Below are 19,358 nucleotides of genomic sequence, written 5' to 3'. Positions count from 1 at the left end.
AAGTCACAAAGACTCCGGGGAGGAAGCAGAGTTAATAAGGTGCAATGGAGATATGTAAATTCATCCATAAGGAGAGAGAGAAGAGGAGATAGGTGCTCAGTGTATCCTAAAACATCCCCCAGCAGCCTATAAGCCTATAGCAGCATATCAAGGGGCTCGACCAGGGCAAACCTGATTCAGCCCTAACTATAAGCACAATCAAACAGGAAAGTCTTAAGTCTGTTCTTAAGTCTGTTCTTAAATGAGGTGACTGTGTCTTTCTCTGTCCCTCTACTCGATGTTTCCCTCTCCAGGTACCTGATGAATGTGACGTTTGAGGGACGTAATCTGTCGTTCAGCGAGGACGGATACCAGATGCACCCCAAGCTGGTCATCATTCTGCTCAACAAGGAGCGGCAGTGGGAGAGGGTGAGAGAGACGTGGGAGAGGGAGGAGCAAAGTTGTGTGTGTGTGTGTGTGTGTGTGTGTGTGTGTGTGTGTGTGTGTGTGTGTGTGTGTGTCTATACCCAGCTGCGTCCTGTAAGAACTGTACCTGATCGGTCCACCAGTATCTGCCTGTCTATCTGCATCTCTTATCATCTAAGTTTTCACTTTTCAAGCATTTTAAGCCTCAAGCTTTTCGAGGCGCTTCTCTGATGAGATGCTATCAACTCGCCGAAGGTGCCTTTGAGCAACACACTGCAGCACCCGGGCTCCAGAGCGATGATGTCGTAGGAATGCTGGTCTGTTCGTTTTAAAAGTTCGGGAAGTATCAAGTGTGCATCATCATCATCATCATCATCATCATCATCATCATCATCATCATCATCATCATCATCAGAGACTTCCACTTTCAGATAGGACAAATACAATGTGTATGTGTTGCTGCACATAGGGCATCGGCCTCCACTAAAAAAGTATCCCTGTAATAGTCCTCCTTTTCGTGGAGCCGTGCCCGGCAGTGCCTACATGTACCAGGGTGCATTGCGCTGTTGGTATCGGAGGGCCGTTTGAGCAAAGGCACCGCCTGTCGGAGTTTTCTCTCTGCAGCTCAGCTTCTGGAGGGAGCTGGGCCGCTCTCCGCCGCATTCCTTCGACCCTATCCTCTGGCGCGAGTAAATGCGGCTGATGATCCGAGTCAGCCAAAACACTGTCGAAAATCCTTGTCCATAACATCCTTCTGCACTCATATTTTGGGAGGCCATTTTTGCTTGCCCCCTGGCTACCCGGAGTAAGCTATAGCTGGAATAGCGGCCCTATAGTTGCAAGATGCAGTTGCATCCATTGATGTCACTGTTGTGTCAAACAACAGATTTTGCTGCTGCGCCACAAAAAACATGAGCAACATTGGAATAAATAGCAAAAAACTGCAAATAGGTTGTAGTGTTGACATGTTTTGTAGTCCAGTAGTCAAACGTCATTCACGGATCCTCTGAAGCTCTTGTACGGAGCTACAGGTGCTCAGTAATGCAGCACCGAACAAATAAGACAAATGATTGCACAGATTTGTTCTGACAGTTTATTACCTTGTTTTTCCAAATGAAAATGAAAAAAGCACATCCTCAGGAAGGACGGTTCAGTCTGTCCTCTGCGCTCACATGGTAGACGGGGAAGTTGGCCTGTGTGCGTGTCTGTAATTGAGGATTCAGCTTATCCGTGATTTGTTCGTGCTTTGAAAGACTGTGACGGTGCTGGGCGGCCGGCTCATGTGACTCGATGGATAAAACACAAACTTTGTATGTGCCCGCTCAGCTTTCTCTGCACAGAGAAAGGTTAAAAACTCTATTGTACGGATTAGATTAATACATTCTTTAAGTACAGGTGGAAGAGACGTCGGCAGTGCAGAGTCGTAACGGCGAACCAGCAACCTCAAATGAACTTGATGCTCAGCCCCACCTGCAAAGTCACCAGCCTGCATCTGTGCTTCCTCCTCGCTCTCCATTGTGTCTGTGTCCTGCAGTCTGACTCCTTTGACTCTGCCTATTCTTCATTCTCAGTGTTTCTCTCTTTCTTCCGCCTCTCTAATCTATATTCCGTCCTCTGATCAGAGAACAAGGTGAATCGCTCCCCTCTCTCTCCCTCTCTTCCTGTTTCTACCCTTGCAGTCTGTACCACCACCTCTTCTCTTCCCCCCCCCCCCCCCCCCCCTCGCTCATGTTTCATTCTTAGCTTGACTTCCAGCTGAACCACTTTTCTTGGATCCTAATGAGTTCCAGCTCCTACAACCATGCCTACACTGCACCTTTTGATGTAGCGTGAAGACTCTGTGGCGTCCAGTCCAGTTCACTCGCCTCCGTACTGATTTTAGCCCTCTTCTCGCCACCACCTCCCTCTCCCCCCCGTTCCCTCCTTCTCTCCGTCCCCGTCTGTCTCTTTCACTAACTCCCGCTCACTCGTAGATAGAAGAAGGCTGCATTGTGCCCAAGAGATACACAGCCTTAGCTTGTCCACTCCAGGCGGACTTAGCAAATGTGTTTTCCCTGGAGTGCAGTGTGTGTGTGTGTGTGTGTGTGTGTGTGTGTGTGTGTGTGTGTGTGTGTGTGTGTGTGTGCGTGTGTGCGTGTGTGCGTGTGTGTGTGTGTGTGTGTGTGTGTGTGTGTGTGTGCGTGTGTGCGTGCGTGTGTTTGTTTGTTTTTTGCACATTTACATATTTAACGAGTGTGCAAACCAGACTTTACACACCTACGCCTCGGATCCCTGTCCTGCCCTCTCTCCCATAACAGTGTGTCCAATTAGCTGCTGATCCATATCCATTTCCACCCACATCTTTGTCTCTGTGAAAGTGGCCAAGTGGGCCCTTCCGGAGGATAAGGTCTCCAGGTATGGTTCCTCGTGACGGGAATTATTATGACGCCGATTTGGTGGCGTGAAGCCACATGTTGCTGGAGGGGGGCCATCCGGACCTGCAGCTGGACGCTCCTCTAAAAGAAGAGCCTGCGTTTTGCATCTGAAAGAGCTCCACCTCCGGCTTTCTGTGTCAGGCGACATCCGCACTGATCTATATAATCGTTTCCAAACTTCCCCGTCCACACCGGGACATGAAACCCGGAGTTTTCAAACATATACCCGTCCTCCAGAGCGTTTCCAAACTCCGGCGTGGTGTGAACACGCTCGGCGATCTGCGTTTAAAAATGGAAGTGTAGTCGTGTGGACGTGGCCTCGGTCAGACCTTTCCTCTCTTTCACTCATATAGTCGTATTTCTATTTTCATTCGTTTAATCTCTCCATCCAGTTACCTCCCCAGCCTCCCCTCTTGATCTGAATTCTGCTCTTTCCCCCGGTTTCAGTGTTGTCCTTCCCGTTCACCTTGTTCTCATTGTCTATGCTGGGTGCCTTTTCTCTCCTCTCCTCTTTTGTGGTTGGTCTTTTCTGCTCTTTTCTACGCCCCTCTGTTCACTTTTGCATTTTGTTATCAGTCACGAAATGTTCCCGTTCATTTGTTACCTCGTTGTTGTTTTATTGACAGACAAACTAATCACAGTTAAATCCAGGAAACAGAAAATTGGTCAGTAAAACCCACCCAAAAGAAATGTTTTTGCATAAAAAGCATTTATAGTTTTGACTCTTAACTGTTTGCAAGAGCAGAGCTGAAGTCATTTTTGATGCACTGCACTCACAACGCAGGATGTTTTTTGATCTGAATTCATCTTCTCATTAGATTCCTGCCAAGTGATTAATTTCATGTATGTATTGTCGCTGTATGACCACATTTAACCCCCTTGGTAAAACGTCCAGAATGCAGTTCCTAATCTGTGTCTGACATTCTGAAGGCGATCTGAATGTCTTTAGTTTGCCGGGTGTCTGTGTGCAGGTGGGTAAATGGGAGAATGGCTCCCTGTCCATGAAGTACCACGTGTGGCCTCGCTATGAACTCTACGGGGGCGCGGCAACGCGGGAGGACGACCACCTGTCCATCGTGACGCTGGAGGAGGCCCCGTTCGTCATCGTGGAAGACGTGGATCCGCTGAGCGGGACCTGCATGAGGAACACTGTGCCCTGCCGGAAGCAGCTCAAAACACTGTGAGACTTACAGCTCAGATATTCCAAATCAGTGTCAGAGAGAAACAAGAGTGGACGCATATCTGTTAAGTACTAGATTATTGGGAAAATGTAACTCGGCACAATTAGAGACAGACTTTCGGGTCTAAAACGAAGATAAAATACCCACGTTTTGCCTGTGAATGATGTTGATTTCCCACGACAGCTTTTACAGAGCCAGAGGTAGAATCACTTCACACTCCGTCGGTGTGAGAGCGACAGTGCCAAACCCACCAAATCACAACCACAATTAGCGATTTATCCCAAATTCAGACGCAAGTGCACGTTTGATTAAATCTTGTTCCTCTCCGTCCATCCGCAGCAATCAGACGAAGGATTCTGGGATCTACATCAAGCGTTGCTGTAAGGGATTCTGCATCGACATCCTGAAGAAGATCGCCAAGCAAGTGAAGTTCACCTACGACCTCTACCTGGTCACGAACGGCAAACACGGCAAGAAGATCAATGGAACGTGGAACGGCATGGTGGGGGAGGTGAGCAGATAACATCCGCGTGTCCGTCTTCCTCTGGCTGCGTATGGCTCTTACTTCTATTTTTTGCCAGTAAAAAAACAACAAAAACAACGACACACAAACGTGAAAGCCGGCTAAACAAATAAAGCCTCTCTGCGCTCGTCGCGGTCACACGCGCGTACATGATACGATTAGTCTCGTTGAAGATGAAGATTGGAACCGAATTGCCACTTTGACGTCTGAGCTATGTGATGCAGAGACATACCTGGCAACAGGTCGGGCAGGGGAAGGAGGATACCTTCAGGCGTTGGTGCTCAGTGCCGAAGTTGACATTTAAATAGATGTGTTCAACAACAATTTGGGCAAATAGAAAGAAAGAAACAAAACGGTACGGTCGCTGTGAAAAAGTGCAGGCTGCAGCTTCAGCTTATTGCACACCATTCTGATCAGACACTTTTATATTTGTCCAAGTATGACAGAAATAATAATGTCTGCTACACATTTTCAGTTCCTCACGACAACTGTTTAAAAAAAAAAAAAAGTCCAACATGTAGCAGGTCCATGAATTTTAGTTTTATGACCAGTTTGTTCTTGAAAAGTAGTTTTATTTCATTTTCTTAAAGCTCTCTTTTGACATGTCCACATTGGATTTGTATGCGTCTCCCATACTTCCACACAATAACTAATGTATGGTTGTAGAAATGAACAATACTTAATTTTATACAGTAATTTTATAGATTTATTTTTATGTGGTTGCCAACTTTGGTTTATTATCCATCATCCCACCCATCTAATGATTGATTTCAGACTCCTTTTCGGTTTTAGCATCCCTTATCATAAGTTTGCTTTGTAAATTTATGACAAAATTACCAAAGACCTTTAATTTGGATAGTTTGCTCAAGTAAAACGCTGTCGAAGCTTTTTGTGCACATTTTGCGATTAGATACCTACAGTAAATGTGCTTTAACACGGCAGACAAGTCAAAGCTTTGTGCTCATAGGTGTTTGAGATGAGGGAGAAGAAAAGGTCAGACAGAGATACAGTCTGTGTTCACCCTTTCGTGCCCAATAAACTGTGCTATATTTAGCTTCCCTTGGAGCTATCGGAAGGGTTTGTTTCCTCTCTGAAGTGTGTTTTCAAGCCTTGAGTGATGAGCTTTCCTTTCCGGGTCAACGGGCCTCACACTTATGTCAGATGGGCTGAGCACCTCACCCACGAGTGTGTGCAGTTCAATCGGCTGCAACAATTCACTTTGGGCTCCAAACTTTCCCTTGTCGACATTGGTCCCGAGGTGTCGGTTCTCGTGCTTAAAGCCACACCCCCGTGCTGTCTTTGGCTATTCAAATGCAAACGGAACGATAGGAGCCTAAAGGTCACAGGTCGACAACACGCCCTGTACCTCTTTGTGTGGACAAAGAGGTGGTGTGTCTGCTTCTTCATGCAGGAAAACTTTTGCTCTTCACTTTACATTAAACTGACCGATTTAATCTGTTACATAAAGCCAGTTAAGTGTCTTTAGTGGGCACTGAGCTGGAAGTGTGGTCACCTGTAATAAACTCCATCCTGACTAAAAGCGCTGTAATGTGCCACCTCCACCTCACCTCCGCAGACATGGATGGTCATTAGGAGGATGGATCTTGCACGCACGAACACACGCACAGACACACACACACACACACACACACACACACACACGCACGCACACACACACACACGCACACACAATCATGCAGACAAGAGGCACTAAATAAACAAGGACAGGAATAAAAGAATCCATGCATGAATGCGGACACATGGACACAGACAGGCGTGCACCAGACTGTTTCTCAGAGACAGAGAGGACATAGAGTGTGTGTCCCCCCCACACACACACACACTGTATATATGCTGTATCTGCTATATCTAACACAACCAACCCGTGTCCTTCTCCAGTTGGCCCGAGGCCAAAACTACAGTATATCTCTCACCCTTAATGGAGCAGAATCACACACAAGCAGAAACACGCACACACACACACACACACACACACACACACACTGACAGAGATCACAGAGGGCCTTTGCACAACTTGCTACAGCTTGGAAAGAAAGAAAAAAAGATCAAAAAAGGGAAGAGAAAATCAATGAGCGCTTCAAGATGGCCGATATTTTGTCATAACTCGATTTTGTGTCAGATTTCATGTGCTGCATTGACTTGTGCTGCCCCTAATACTCCTAATCTAAAATATTAGAGCCAATGCACTTGATTACATGAGCTTGGCCTCGCCAGAACAGTCACACAAAGATACACGCACACACACACCAGCTGAGACACGCACACAAACGCAGATCCTCGCGCACTCATTCTCAATAACACCCACACGGGTCACTTTCATAACGCTGAGAGAACAAGTCGTAGGAGGGATATGGAGAGAGCGATTGAAGAGAGAGAGGAAGTGAGTACACTGCTGGATGGACTCGCTCTCCTCCCCGGGGAGACATTCGCACATTCAGGCACGAACACACACACACAGTGAACATGCACACTCCTTACATGCTGACAGAACAAACAAGATTGGAAAAGTTACGAATGCACACTCGCTAGCAGACACAAACACTTTGAAAACTGCAGATAATGTGCAGAGTAGATGTGCGATATTCTTCGCTGCCTGTAACGGTCCACTTCACAGGTGGAGAACAAAGGTTCGCTCGTTTCTCTGTCTCTCTGTCTTTTTCCCTTTCATGACTCACACACACACACACACTCTGAAAGCTGAAGCACGTACTGGAGCTTTGACTCACACAGTGGCAAACGCCTTATTAACTCAGTAAGACAGTCCCGTCCCACTTTACCTCGGTGCTGCGGGGCTGTAACACTTTGGGGCTAAATGTACTAGCTGTGCAGGGGGAGTGACGGGAGGCAGGTAGAGGAAGGAGAGGCATTGGGGCGGCTATTTCAAGCAGCCGTGACCCACTGTGGCAACCCACTTTCTTCCTCCCTCTTCCCTCTTTCTGTCTTCCTCCCTCTTGGCTTCGCTTAGCTCATTCTAATCATTCCTCCGCCTTTTTAAAAAGATATACCCCCCCCCTCAAATCTGTCTGCTCTGCTTTCATGTCCGATTTGATTTCCTACATTCCCCAGAATCCCTTCTGGCAGGCTAACGGAGAGATGGGCCCTGAATCCGCCGCATGCTTGATACAAGTTAACGGACTCGATCGTGACAACGCTGCTGGCGCTCACCCTCCTGCTCGGGATGCGCTTGTTGTCGCCGAATTGCAAAGAGAGTCGGTTGAAAAATGGCCATTTGGAGAAATGGATTCTGTCTTTGTGATTGCTGAACATCAGCGTAAAGTGATGCGTCTAGACCGAAGATATTGCTCCTGGATTATAGGCGCTGACACCGAAACCTAATATTTACTCTTGATATATTAGATCGCTGAAGAGGCCCAGTCACAATGTATTCATAATAATAATCCATTTAATTTATATAGCGCTTTTCAAGATACTCAAAGACACTTTACATATTACATTATACACCGTAGACACAGCTACGGGGAGCAATGCAGGGTTAAGTGTCTTGCTCAAGGACACATCGACTAGGGCGGGGATTGAACTGCCAACCCCCTGATTGAAAGACGGGCATGTTAACCACTGACACATAGTCACCCCGACTTCATTCATCCTGAGAAAGAAGAGCACAGCCCACAATAAGGACAAAGAAATGCACAGGACATGTTAGAATGGCCACCGTCGTCTCTATCGCATTTCTTTATGAAAATCACACACATTTGGAAAGACTCCCAGCGCAATCTCCATGAAATGAACTGATAAGCTATTTTTATGATTGTGTTTAAATGCTGTTATTTTTCTTCTCACTATAAGCTATTAACTGTCTTGATTAGTTTTTTTTTATGTCTTTCAACATTTTCTCCTCAGGGAAAAATACTTTTCTGCACTGGGACGTGTGAATAATGGATTTGTTACCCCGTCTCCCCTAGGTTGTGTTAAAAAACGCCCACATGGCCGTCGGCTCCTTGACCATCAACGAGGAGAGGTCGGAGGTCATCGACTTTTCCGTGCCCTTCATCGAGACGGGCATCAGCGTTATGGTCTCCCGTAGCAACGGCACAGTTTCGCCCTCGGCCTTCTTAGGTGAGGAGCACCCGCATCCAGCCGGTGTTGTATAGACCACGCCCATATCCGCGTGTCCGATGTTTTTACCCTTTGAAATTAGTTCACTCAGACTTTGAGTTCAATGTAACTCGTTTATTTTCGTTACATGGATCTTCGTCTGGTCACATTTGGGTTGACATCCACTTGTGCAGCTTTGGAAGTTGAACATTTCAGTGGACACGTGTGGTTTGAGCCAAGTTTGGCTGTGTTTGCATGATGAGGAGGCAGCTTTGAGTGCATGATAATATGGCTAACTTTTATGTATTCTCTCTTTCACTCCCTGCCTCTTTGCCCTCTTCTATTTCCCACTCCTACTCCATTGCTCTTACTCTTCCTTCCTCTTCTCAATCTGGCGCTCGGCATTTGCATATCTCACTTACCCTCTCTCTTTTTTTCACTTCCTCTCTCTCTCTCTCTGCCGCCCTCGCTCTTTTTTCTCCCTCTCTCCTGACATCCCCCTCTTCCCTCCGTCTTCTGCCTTCTTACAACCCTCTCTCCCCCCTTTCCCCTCTCTTCTCTTGTCCTCATCTCTTTCCGTCCACCCCTCCCATCCCCCTTATCCCTTCATCTCTCCCTGCCTTCCCCTCCCTTCCCTCTCTCCTGCCCTCCAGAGCCCTTCAGCGCGGATGTGTGGGTGATGATGTTCGTGATGCTGTTGCTGGTGTCAGCAATGGCTGTGTTTATATTCGAGTACTTCAGCCCTGTGGGCTACAACCGCTGTCTGGCTGACGGCAAAGGTGAGAGGCTCCAGCTCCACACACATACAGTCACACACATACACCCACACACACACACACACACACACACACACACACAGGCCTATGGTACCTGTTGGGGGAGGGCTGCACTCGTTTGCGGATATAGATGTAAATGGATGCAGATATTTTCCGTCCGTGCCGCCTCCCTCATCTCTCCGAGCACACCAGATGGGAGGGCACGCTGAGGTTGAATTTACCACAGAAATGATACCGCTGCAACATGTGCTCAACGTGACGCATGACTTTGGAATGAGAGTGAGACGTGTACAAAGGAAATGTACAGTAACGCTGTCCAGACTACGTTTATCTCCAGTGAGCGTCTCTGCAAACACAAAGTGTTCTTACTGAACACGAGCAGCTTTACGGTCATCAGATCAAGGTGCTGGTTAAATATTGAAAAGGTCCACATTGATTTAAAATATATCAAATAAATAAATAAAAAACACAGGTCCAGTGCTTTGTATGCTTCCTCCTCACAATGCACTGTGTGGAAGAATTGAAAAGTACTTCATTATAACATTACAAAATAGAAATCCTGTATTTAGTATCCTGATTCGGTACTCAAATGTACAGGAGTATTATTTTTAAAGGTGTCAAAATGGCCCCAGTGACTGATGTATGGTGTCCAGTGGTTCACAAATGAAGGATCTAGGTGAAGCATCAGTGGGTGTTTTTGGTGACAGTGTTATGATGTCGGGTGGATCTGAAAACACACATGCTAACCATATCAGATGCCTCTAATAATACCTAATGTACTCCCTTTCTTGTGGCATCCAACTACCATTTGCACTGATAAATTGATAAATGAAATTATGGCAATGGATGTCTGTGGCTCGTTCGTTCGCCAGTGTTCTGTTGGCTTAAAGTTTCTGGCATTTTCCATGTTTCTGATTTTCTGAATATAGCCACATCAGAGATAGAGCTGTGGGAAGACATTTACTTTTAATTTGGTATTTTTTGAGTGGGAGAATTTTAGGCAGCCATCATAAAAGTCCTGGATGTGAGATCATCACCAGCACATGAAAGCAGGACAATTTTTTTTGGCCATGAAAACAATCGGATGGGTGTAATCCAAATCAAGTGTCCACCACATCATCCAACATTCAACGATGGAGTCAAACCATGAAATACGTTCATCCTTGCTGGTGCTGTCGGCGACGGAGGAGCCAAAGTAGGCATGAGAACAAGGCGGCGGGCCATCTGAACGTCACGTAAGCATCGCTCCAGCTGGTGAAGGTCAATGCTTTCTCTCTGCTGATGTGCGGATCGCCTTACGGTGCACAAAGACCGACAGAGACAGAGACAGACCGCCTCCACACAACACATAGACCAGCCTTCCTCGCCGACCCAATGACTTCATTCTCCTCCTCTTCCTCCTCCACGCTGCTCTCCTTTGATCCTTTCACAGGTGTGTCTCACTGCCTGGGATTCAACACACCTCAAGGGCTGCTTCCTTCACACCGGACAAGGCAGCTTGCATTAATTTCCATATTTCCCCAAAATCACGTGTCAGCTCTGACAGCCAGGGGCTAGTTTTGTGTTAGATCTCCCTCAGCCGAAAGAGATAAGAAACAAAAAAAAATGAAAATCAATGTCTTCCCACAGTTTCTGATGTGGCTATATTTAGACAATGGCTATCTTTTTTTCTTTCATTCTTCGCATCCTTCTTCATGTTCTGGAGGAGATGCATTCCTCCCTAAAGCGCTGTTCTCTTCTGTGTGTGCCTCCTGGTTTTATCTGCCCGTGGCGCGGTGGGAGTTTGGTATCATGAAGAGTGCAGATCGAAGTTTGGACTCAAAGGATTCGACTCAACAACGTATCAATGGCCTGACTGCGGATGCGTAAAGTCTCCGACCGATTCATCGAACACAACTTTCTTCACAAACTTCATGGAGGAGATTTTCTGGCACGATGGCGTCCGTGAACAAAAATCCCCACACAACAATACACACCCACATGCTAGCGCGCACACACTCTCTCTCTCTCTCTCTCTCGTCCTCTCTCACACGCTCACACGTACCCCACACGGAAATTATGAACCAACTGCTTATCGCAGCATAACGGCCGGAATGAGCCAGCCTGCTGGTGAATTGACCAACAATGTTCCCTCAATTATCCAAGAAATATATTAATGTGATATAGGTGTACAGAGCCCACATATAGTTCTGCAGGTATTTGGTCATAAAACAACAGTTTTGGAACGAATTGAACATTTGACGTGATTATTGCGCTCCATGAAAAGTCGAGCGATCACCAAATGTTATTGCAATTCCTCCTGAGGGGGACATGAACGTCTGCGCCAAACTTCCTGCCAGGTCATCCAACAGATTTGGACCGGTGCTGGAATCAAATAAGACGCTTGGTTTCATTCTACTCGCTCGGCTGGAGAGCCACCAGTAAGAATGGACCGGCGCACTGGTTTAAAAACCAAAGCTGATCTGTCTGCGTTCCTTTCAGAGCCTCACGGTCCATCCTTCACCATCGGCAAGGCCATCTGGCTGCTGTGGGGTCTGGTCTTTAACAACTCTGTGCCGGTGCAGAACCCCAAAGGCACCACCAGTAAGATCATGGTGTCGGTGTGGGCCTTCTTTGCCGTCATCTTCCTGGCCTCCTACACTGCCAACTTGGCTGCCTTCATGATCCAGGAGGAATACGTGGACCAGGTGACTGGTCTGTCAGACAAAAAGGTAAGATGGAAGGTTTCTGTTCGATGCCCCGTCCTCTTTTCCTCACCTGCACCTTTAACTTGACTAAGTCCACGCTTTACATGCCTCTCTCTCTATCCCCCCCACCCCCCGTGTTTAGTTCCAGAGTCCCAACGACTTCTCGCCTCCCTTTCGGTTTGGTACCGTCCCAAACGGGAGCACGGAGAGAAACATCAGGAACAACTATCCAGAAATGCACGGCTACATGACAAAGTTCCATCAGAGGAACGTCAACGAGGCTCTGCAGAGTCTCAAGGCCGGGTGAGAAACTAAAGTTTCATTGTGAAAACCAATTTACAAAAAGGTTTTCACGGTAATATGACGTTTGCGGCTGAACCTTTGGGTCCCTGTTTGACAATATATTGAAGAATGTGTCCTGTGTGCGTGCGCGTCTCGGCTTCAGGCATGTAAACATCTGTTTCTATGATTAGTTACATTGGAACCTGCTGCTTTTGTTGCATCTTTTTTGAAGGGACTCAAAAGCACGAGGCAGTTTCAACCCACGGCCATTATATTGTTGTGTGAACTTGTGGGGAGAATAGTTACTGTTTATGTCTCTCCTACTGTTCTCATGTAAACATACTGTAGCTAAATACCTCCCCCTCTTTCATCAAGTGTGCTTTTTCGCCGGCCTTGTGTGCCAGCTCCAGCCTTTGGCAACCCGAGTGGAAGTCTATTACACTTATCAGCAGCTTAGAGTTTTTTAGCAGGTTAATTGGAGTGTTGTAGCCATGATGTCTGACTCCTAAGTGCTAATTAATTGTAACCTGTCTCTCTCTTTCTCTCTCTCTCTCTCGCTCCCTCTCTCTCTTTTTCATTAGCAAACTAGACGCTTTCATTTACGACGCGGCCGTACTCAACTACATGGCCGGCAGGGACGAGGGCTGCAAGCTAGTGACCATCGGCAGCGGCTACATCTTCGCCACCACGGGGTACGGCATCGCCATCCAGAAGGAGTCGCTGTGGAAGAGGCACGTGGACCTGGCCATCCTCATGCTGTTTGGAGACGGTGAGGCGCGCGGCTTGCGGTGTGCTGTCCGCCCTCCACTGTTTTATTCATCGCACAGCTTAATGCACCGAGCAAGCAGAGAGTCTGTCACGCATACAGTTGTGTTGATGTGATGAGGAGTAAATAACAGACGCACGGGTTAGTCACTGAGATAATGCCCCGTTTTCCTCAGGTGAGGAACGGAACATAACTTCTTATTAAAAGCCTTGAGGCGAAAATCAAAAGAGACGTCCGGCTTGTTTCTTATATTTTTAGATTCGGCCTCTTGTATCTCTTCTATTATAATAACGTTTTACTCAACACGTTACACGGCAAGAACCACGGCCACGTTGATAAGTGTGCTTTCTGGGCAAGAACCGTGGTTACCCTAAATCCACACCTAAAGAAATGGTACTTATAATAAACATGAATTATTCCCAAATGTACCTCATGTACTTTCTTTAAAATACAGTCTTTTCTAGAACCTCCAAAGTCACGTAAGAAAATGATAGTTCTTCTCAGTAATTTCTGTGTCTGCGACCACAAAGTCCACTCTCGTAAACATCAAGAACAGACAGGAAAGGCGCCGCTCGGAATTTACCTGGGGATATTTAGCTCCACTGCGGGAGCCCTATGATCCCGCTTGCCTTTTTATAGGAGACTGTCCAAGCTCTCCGGGGCTTGTTCTCTTGAAACGCTCCAATCCTGTCAGCTGGAGCTGGGGCGTTAATGAGTCAGAACATGTTCAAAATGTCCATTCCTGACCCGCGTGGCGAAAGCAAAAACTCGCTTTGTTTTAGCAACACCACCCGTCTAATTTCCCACTGTCCCGTTTTGATACACAGCTCAATGCAGTGTGTGTGTGTGTGTTGGTGGGTGTGTGTGTTGTTTCTAGTTGGTTTGGGAACGGTCCAGCGTGTTGTGAGCATCCTGAACCAAGGGCCCTCGGGGGCCCACTATAGTGCGTCCCAGTTAGGGGTGCCAGCATAGCTCCTGGTGTATTTCAACACCGCGTGTGCATGAGCGCAAGGGGTTGTGTGCATGTGTGTGTGTGTGTGTGTGTGTGTGTGTGAATATGGGTCAGGCCTCTATATGTGTAAGCAAGATTGTGAGAGCTGAAGAGAGAGTGCTGTAGAGATTTATTTGTATCAGCCTACATGCGATTTATTAATAGTGTGTATAGTTCCTGACTTATTGATTATAAGTTTGATTGTTTTTCAAGTTATGTAAGACTAGATTGTATGTGTGCCTGTTTTTCTAGGCGTGTGTGTGTGTTTGTGTGTGTGTGTGTCTGCCTTGCCATACACTCCCCTCCTGGTGGCCTAGAAAGCGATCAGGCCCTGTGGATCGGTGGCCCTGTGGCCCGGTAGCCCGGTGGACCGGTCCCGGTGCGAGGGCTGGAAAGGGAGTCTGGGGTAGTAAAATATGCCAAAGGTTTTGATCGTCGATCTTCTAGTTTGCCGTTGAATAGAGGGTCATTTACAGAAGGTGTTGAGTTCAATGACCCTCTGCAATGAAAGGACCTGTTGCATCCTTCACAAACACCAGGCATCATGAAGAGAATGTACTCCTTTTAACATCCGCCAATTTGACTCCTAACCACTTTTTGTCAGTAATGCTTTGGGTTCATACTTTTTAGTTATTAGAACATGGAAAGGGACTAAAAATAAGAGCAGTGGAAACATGAAAGCTGACAACCTGCAACAAAGTGCATGAGCTGATGGACAGCTTGAAGGTTTTATCTCAAGGCAACTGCCAGCACAATTGTCATTTTTCAATCTTGTCCTGTATTGTATTCCCTTCCAGCGGCCCCAGTGCACCTAGTCACTAGTTATGAAGCACACACCGTTGGGCCGGTTAGCTTAGCTTAGCATAAATTTGTGAATTTAGAGCCAGCTGATTCTCCCTTAATCAGTCTGTATGCTCAGCTAAGCTAATTGATCAATTAAGTTAATCCACATTAAGCATACAGACTTGCAATGGCTATTGATCTTCTCACCTAAGTCTCTAAAACAATGCTAATGCATTTCCCCAAAATGTAGAACTTTTGATTTGACATGTATTAGTCGTGTATAGTTTAAACTGTTTTAGACTAAACACTGACTTGCTTGAGATAAATATATCAAGTGTCGCTCAAAACAAGAACGAGCTTAAATCGAGATCCATGTTTTTTTCCAGTATTATCAATTACATCGTCATGGCTTTCGGAATCAGTTCACTCGTCACGGAGATAATTTTTTCAGTCCCTTTTGCATCAGATATAGAGTAGAGTAGAGTAGAGTAGTGTGTGTGTGTGTGTGTGTGTGTGTGTGTATGTGTGCGTGTGTGCAGTGCCTCCTCATGGCCAGTGCTCCATACAACGGCTGAATGTATGATTAATTAAGCGAAGCCCGTCCTGCCACAGTCGGCTGTGATTGAGAACAGCTCGTGGTGAAACAGAAGGTGACCCACAAAAGGGACCCGAAGCTCAGGGACCAGCATCAGACACACACATACGTACATACACACACACGCGCGCGCGGGCGCATACGTGCATATGCTTACATACGTGCATATGCTTACATACACAAACACTTGTGGGTAGTTTTCCTTATGAACACGCTCACATTGAACAAGTAGATAGAAACACAATCATTTGCAGAAGTGAGTGCGAAAAAAGAAGAAAAAAGATCAATGTAATTACCATGTGACCGATGGTGTGTGTTACTCTCTTCCAGTCTGCAATGAAGCATACTGCAAAATTCAAGGCTGTATTTCGTTTCTAACTCCCCACCCCCCGCGCCCCCTTCCACCGTCTACCCGCCATCTTCCCTCTACTTCTGTTGCATCATCTCTCCATCCCTTGTGTCCTCCAAACCCCATCCTGTTATTACATCATGTCCCTGCTCTCTCCTCTTTTACTTTCCTTCCCACTTTTCTTCATTCTGATTCCTGCGCGACTCATAAAAACACTTCTCCACATTTCGTCATCGTGCTCCTATACCCTCTTGTCTTGTCGTCTTTACCATCCTGCCCTCCCTCCCTCCCCTCTCTTCTACCCATCTTCCCTCTTCCATCCAGGTGAGATGGAGGAGCTGGAGTCCCTGTGGCTGACGGGGATCTGCCACCACGAGAAGAACGAGGTGATGTCCAGCCAGCTGGACATCGACAACATGGCCGGTGTCTTCTACATGCTTGGTGCCGCCATGGCGCTGTCGCTCATCACCTTCATCTGCGAGCACTGGTTCTACTGGCAGCTGCGCTTCTGCTTCATGGGCGTCTGCTCCGGCCAGCCCGGCTTTGTCTTCTCCATCAGCAGGGTGAGACGTTTAGGCTGATATCAAGAATGTTGTCCAAATGAATGAACAAATCGTGATTATGTATCCATAATCTGTACAGCAACACAGAGTCGTTCCCACTGTTTGAAGACCATCAGCCTGATTGTGTTACAGACACTGGAGCTGAAGCATTTCACATCAGGCTTGTGTTTTCAAGCATCAAATCAAGCCCAGTAGGAGCACACTTGACTACCTACTGCTAAAAAAACAATGTGGTGACTTCCACGCAACCTTTAAATGTTTAAAATGAGACAATGTAACGTTGGAAATAAGAAAGATCACATTCTTCTTCTCATAAATGAATACCTTGCTTTCACACCGATGTTGCACTATACTCTTCTATCTTGTAATAGTTGTCAAAACACACCCATCTGACAGCAAAAGACAAATCCTGATCAATATTGTCGGCACTCTTCGTCTTTTTAAAGAAAGTTATGAGGAGTTAAAGAGTTAATAGAGACTGATATTTACCATATGGTTGCCAACGTCAGAAACCAGCAACTAGACCTTCTCACCAGAATTGTCTTCTGTTTGCAAAGCACCCCCACAAGTTTATATTTCTCCAATTTACGACTCCTGGCCCGTAAGGTGACCTTTATTCCTGGGTTCAGCCCTCTTTCATCTTTCATCGTCTGGAGCCTTGGCTTGGTTCTCCAAGGCTTTCGGGCTGCAAAGTAAATAGTGAAAGAGGGTGTTACCGATCCAGACTCTCACTTCCAAACCGATATTGGAGCTTTTTTCCTTTTTGTTTTCGGTGGTTAGGTCTGTCTGACGTCCGTGGGGTAAATATTTACAAAATGTTGAGCCAAAATCAATATTTCACTTAACAAAACTCGGCCACAGAAGCGGGGAGGGTAGATTACTGGATCCCGGGAGACCAAAGTCACCCCCGAGGTATTTGATTTGCATTCCAATTGTTTTGACATGGCTCGGGTGAAATTCACTGTGTGCCTCTGAAGGTGAACCGCTGCAGGCAAAACCACGTGGCTAATTTACAGCAGAGAGCCACACACTCCCCCCCCCCCCCCCCCCCCCCCCTCCCCCCCCCCCCCCCCATCACATTTGATATGCTGGTGTCGGGGCTGCTTTTGCCAAGAAAAAGAAAAACATTTTCCCCTCTCTACTCTAATATTACGCCCCAGTGCGCAACTTTGATTATTTTGTTAATTTGTCGTTGTTGCTGTCACCATGGTTATGGTCGTGTGCGCGTCCGTTTGCGATGGAGGAGCGTGAAATATCAGTTGCTAAAATGTCAGTTGACTTCTCATTCCCATAAGACAGGCTGCTCGGTGCTGTTTTTTTTTAATAGTTTTTGTTTTGTTATCACATCATTATAATTTGTACGGGGACTGGATCTGAAAGCAATTATGCCTTGTGTAACATCCAGTTATTGCTCTCATTTACAGAAATTACCTCTGTCTCCGCTACAATGTGACAACACAAATGAACGCTGAGAGTCCACAAATACAGCCAGATACATCAGTATGTTAAAATATTCAGGGGAAATATTCAGGGGAAATATTCATGGCGCGTTAATTTGCATATGTAGCAGCGAGCCTGGGCATTTGTGAAACAATAGTGGAAATTACGGTTTATTATCTTTCCAAAATCCTTGGCCACATGCAGCCTCACATTGTCTCGTCCTCATTTAGTGTTTCTTTCCCGTCTCGGCCATTCCCCCCCCCCCCCCTCCTTTGCTCTGCCACTCAGATTAATTCCGCTTTTTTAATTTCACAGCATAATCCAATAAACGTTATTGTTATTGCTGCAATTAACATTTAAGCCCAGCAGTGTAAAAAAAATTAGACAACCAAAGTCACGTGACCGAAGTCACGTGACCGAAGTCACGTGACCGAAGTCACGTGACCGAAGTCACGTGACTTTGGTCACGGCTTCGCGGTCGGTTAGCGTTCCCGCCCTGTGAGCCCCCCCCCACCCCCACCCCCCTGGCTACCTGCTCCTCCAGGTCCCACCTGCAACACTGGAACCAATTAATTATATTGATTTAAAAAGCCCCTAATGGCTTCAGAACAGTAAATGTATTAGAGGTTTAATCACTCCTACTCCTCACAGCCCTCGCATCACATCATGGCCGAGGTTCATTTGCATTGAGCCCCGTACACTTCCACCACACGCAGGCTCTATTGAGTTATGAGCGGCAGCTCCGCTGTGCAATGGGCACTCCACAGCATGTGCGAGCGCACATAGGGGCAGCTAGTTATTTGTTGATTTCCTGCCTCTCTGTTCCAGTGTAATCACTTATAGATTTTGCTGTGATTCCCCCGGTGGATTGAAAATTCTTAGCAAAGCCTCAGGCCACAGTTATTGCTATTCACACATCCTGCCCAAATAATCAGCTACAGTAGCGCCGGGCCGGCAGCAATCTGCCAACTGTTACATTATGTGGGCTTGTGGAGTAGAGCAAATCTGCTGTTGAATACGAAGCAGCAATCACTTTGTCAAATGTCCAAGATTTGATGCACTACATTATTAACTTCTTGTTGCTTATTTGTGCTTGTGTGCATGTTCCCAAAGGAAAAAGCTTAAAAAACACACAACAATCAGCTTAAGCTTGCTCTAAAACGCCATCGCTGTTCAATGCAACACAACTTTGCCGTCTCTAAAGGCCGAAATCTTAAAGGGGGGGGGGGGGGTCAACTTAAGATAAAGGCAGTTGCTTCTGGAAAAATCAGGCTGTCGCTTAAATGTCATGGAAGGGAGGCCGTGACAGATTTTGGCAGCAGGTGGTGCGTAATCAAGACAATAAAAGAAGAAAAACAAAAGATATGAAGTGATGACAAATTACATAAACAGGCAGATGGAAAAAAGGAACACGGATGAGGCAGCGAAGGACCAGATAAACATTGAAAGATGCTTCTAAACCCCCTGAAATATGGTGGACGTATATGTTTGTCCTCAACTTGCCCATGTTTCTCCAAATGCATGTA

General features: G+C 46.5%; 1 protein-coding gene across 1 annotated transcript in view; it reads left to right on the top strand.

Annotated features, from left to right (window-relative positions):
• LOC117735022 (glutamate receptor ionotropic, NMDA 2B) overlaps positions 1–19,358 on the top strand; it is a 71,841-nt gene that overhangs the window by 49,153 nt on the left and 3,330 nt on the right. The window contains exons 5-13 of the mRNA XM_034539413.1: positions 294–408; positions 3,791–3,999; positions 4,340–4,511; positions 8,468–8,621; positions 9,254–9,379; positions 11,858–12,087; positions 12,206–12,366; positions 12,927–13,114; positions 16,154–16,392. Coding sequence (XP_034395304.1) covers positions 294–408; positions 3,791–3,999; positions 4,340–4,511; positions 8,468–8,621; positions 9,254–9,379; positions 11,858–12,087; positions 12,206–12,366; positions 12,927–13,114; positions 16,154–16,392 — 1,594 coding nt within the window. The remainder of the gene's footprint in view (positions 1–293; positions 409–3,790; positions 4,000–4,339; positions 4,512–8,467; positions 8,622–9,253; positions 9,380–11,857; positions 12,088–12,205; positions 12,367–12,926; positions 13,115–16,153; positions 16,393–19,358) is intronic.

Source organism: Cyclopterus lumpus, chromosome 8 (genome assembly GCF_009769545.1).
Source record: "Cyclopterus lumpus isolate fCycLum1 chromosome 8, fCycLum1.pri, whole genome shotgun sequence".
NCBI lineage: Eukaryota > Metazoa > Chordata > Actinopteri > Perciformes > Cyclopteridae > Cyclopterus > Cyclopterus lumpus.
Note: the sequence above shows the minus strand (reverse complement) of the source record. Positions and strands in the feature narration are given on the sequence as shown.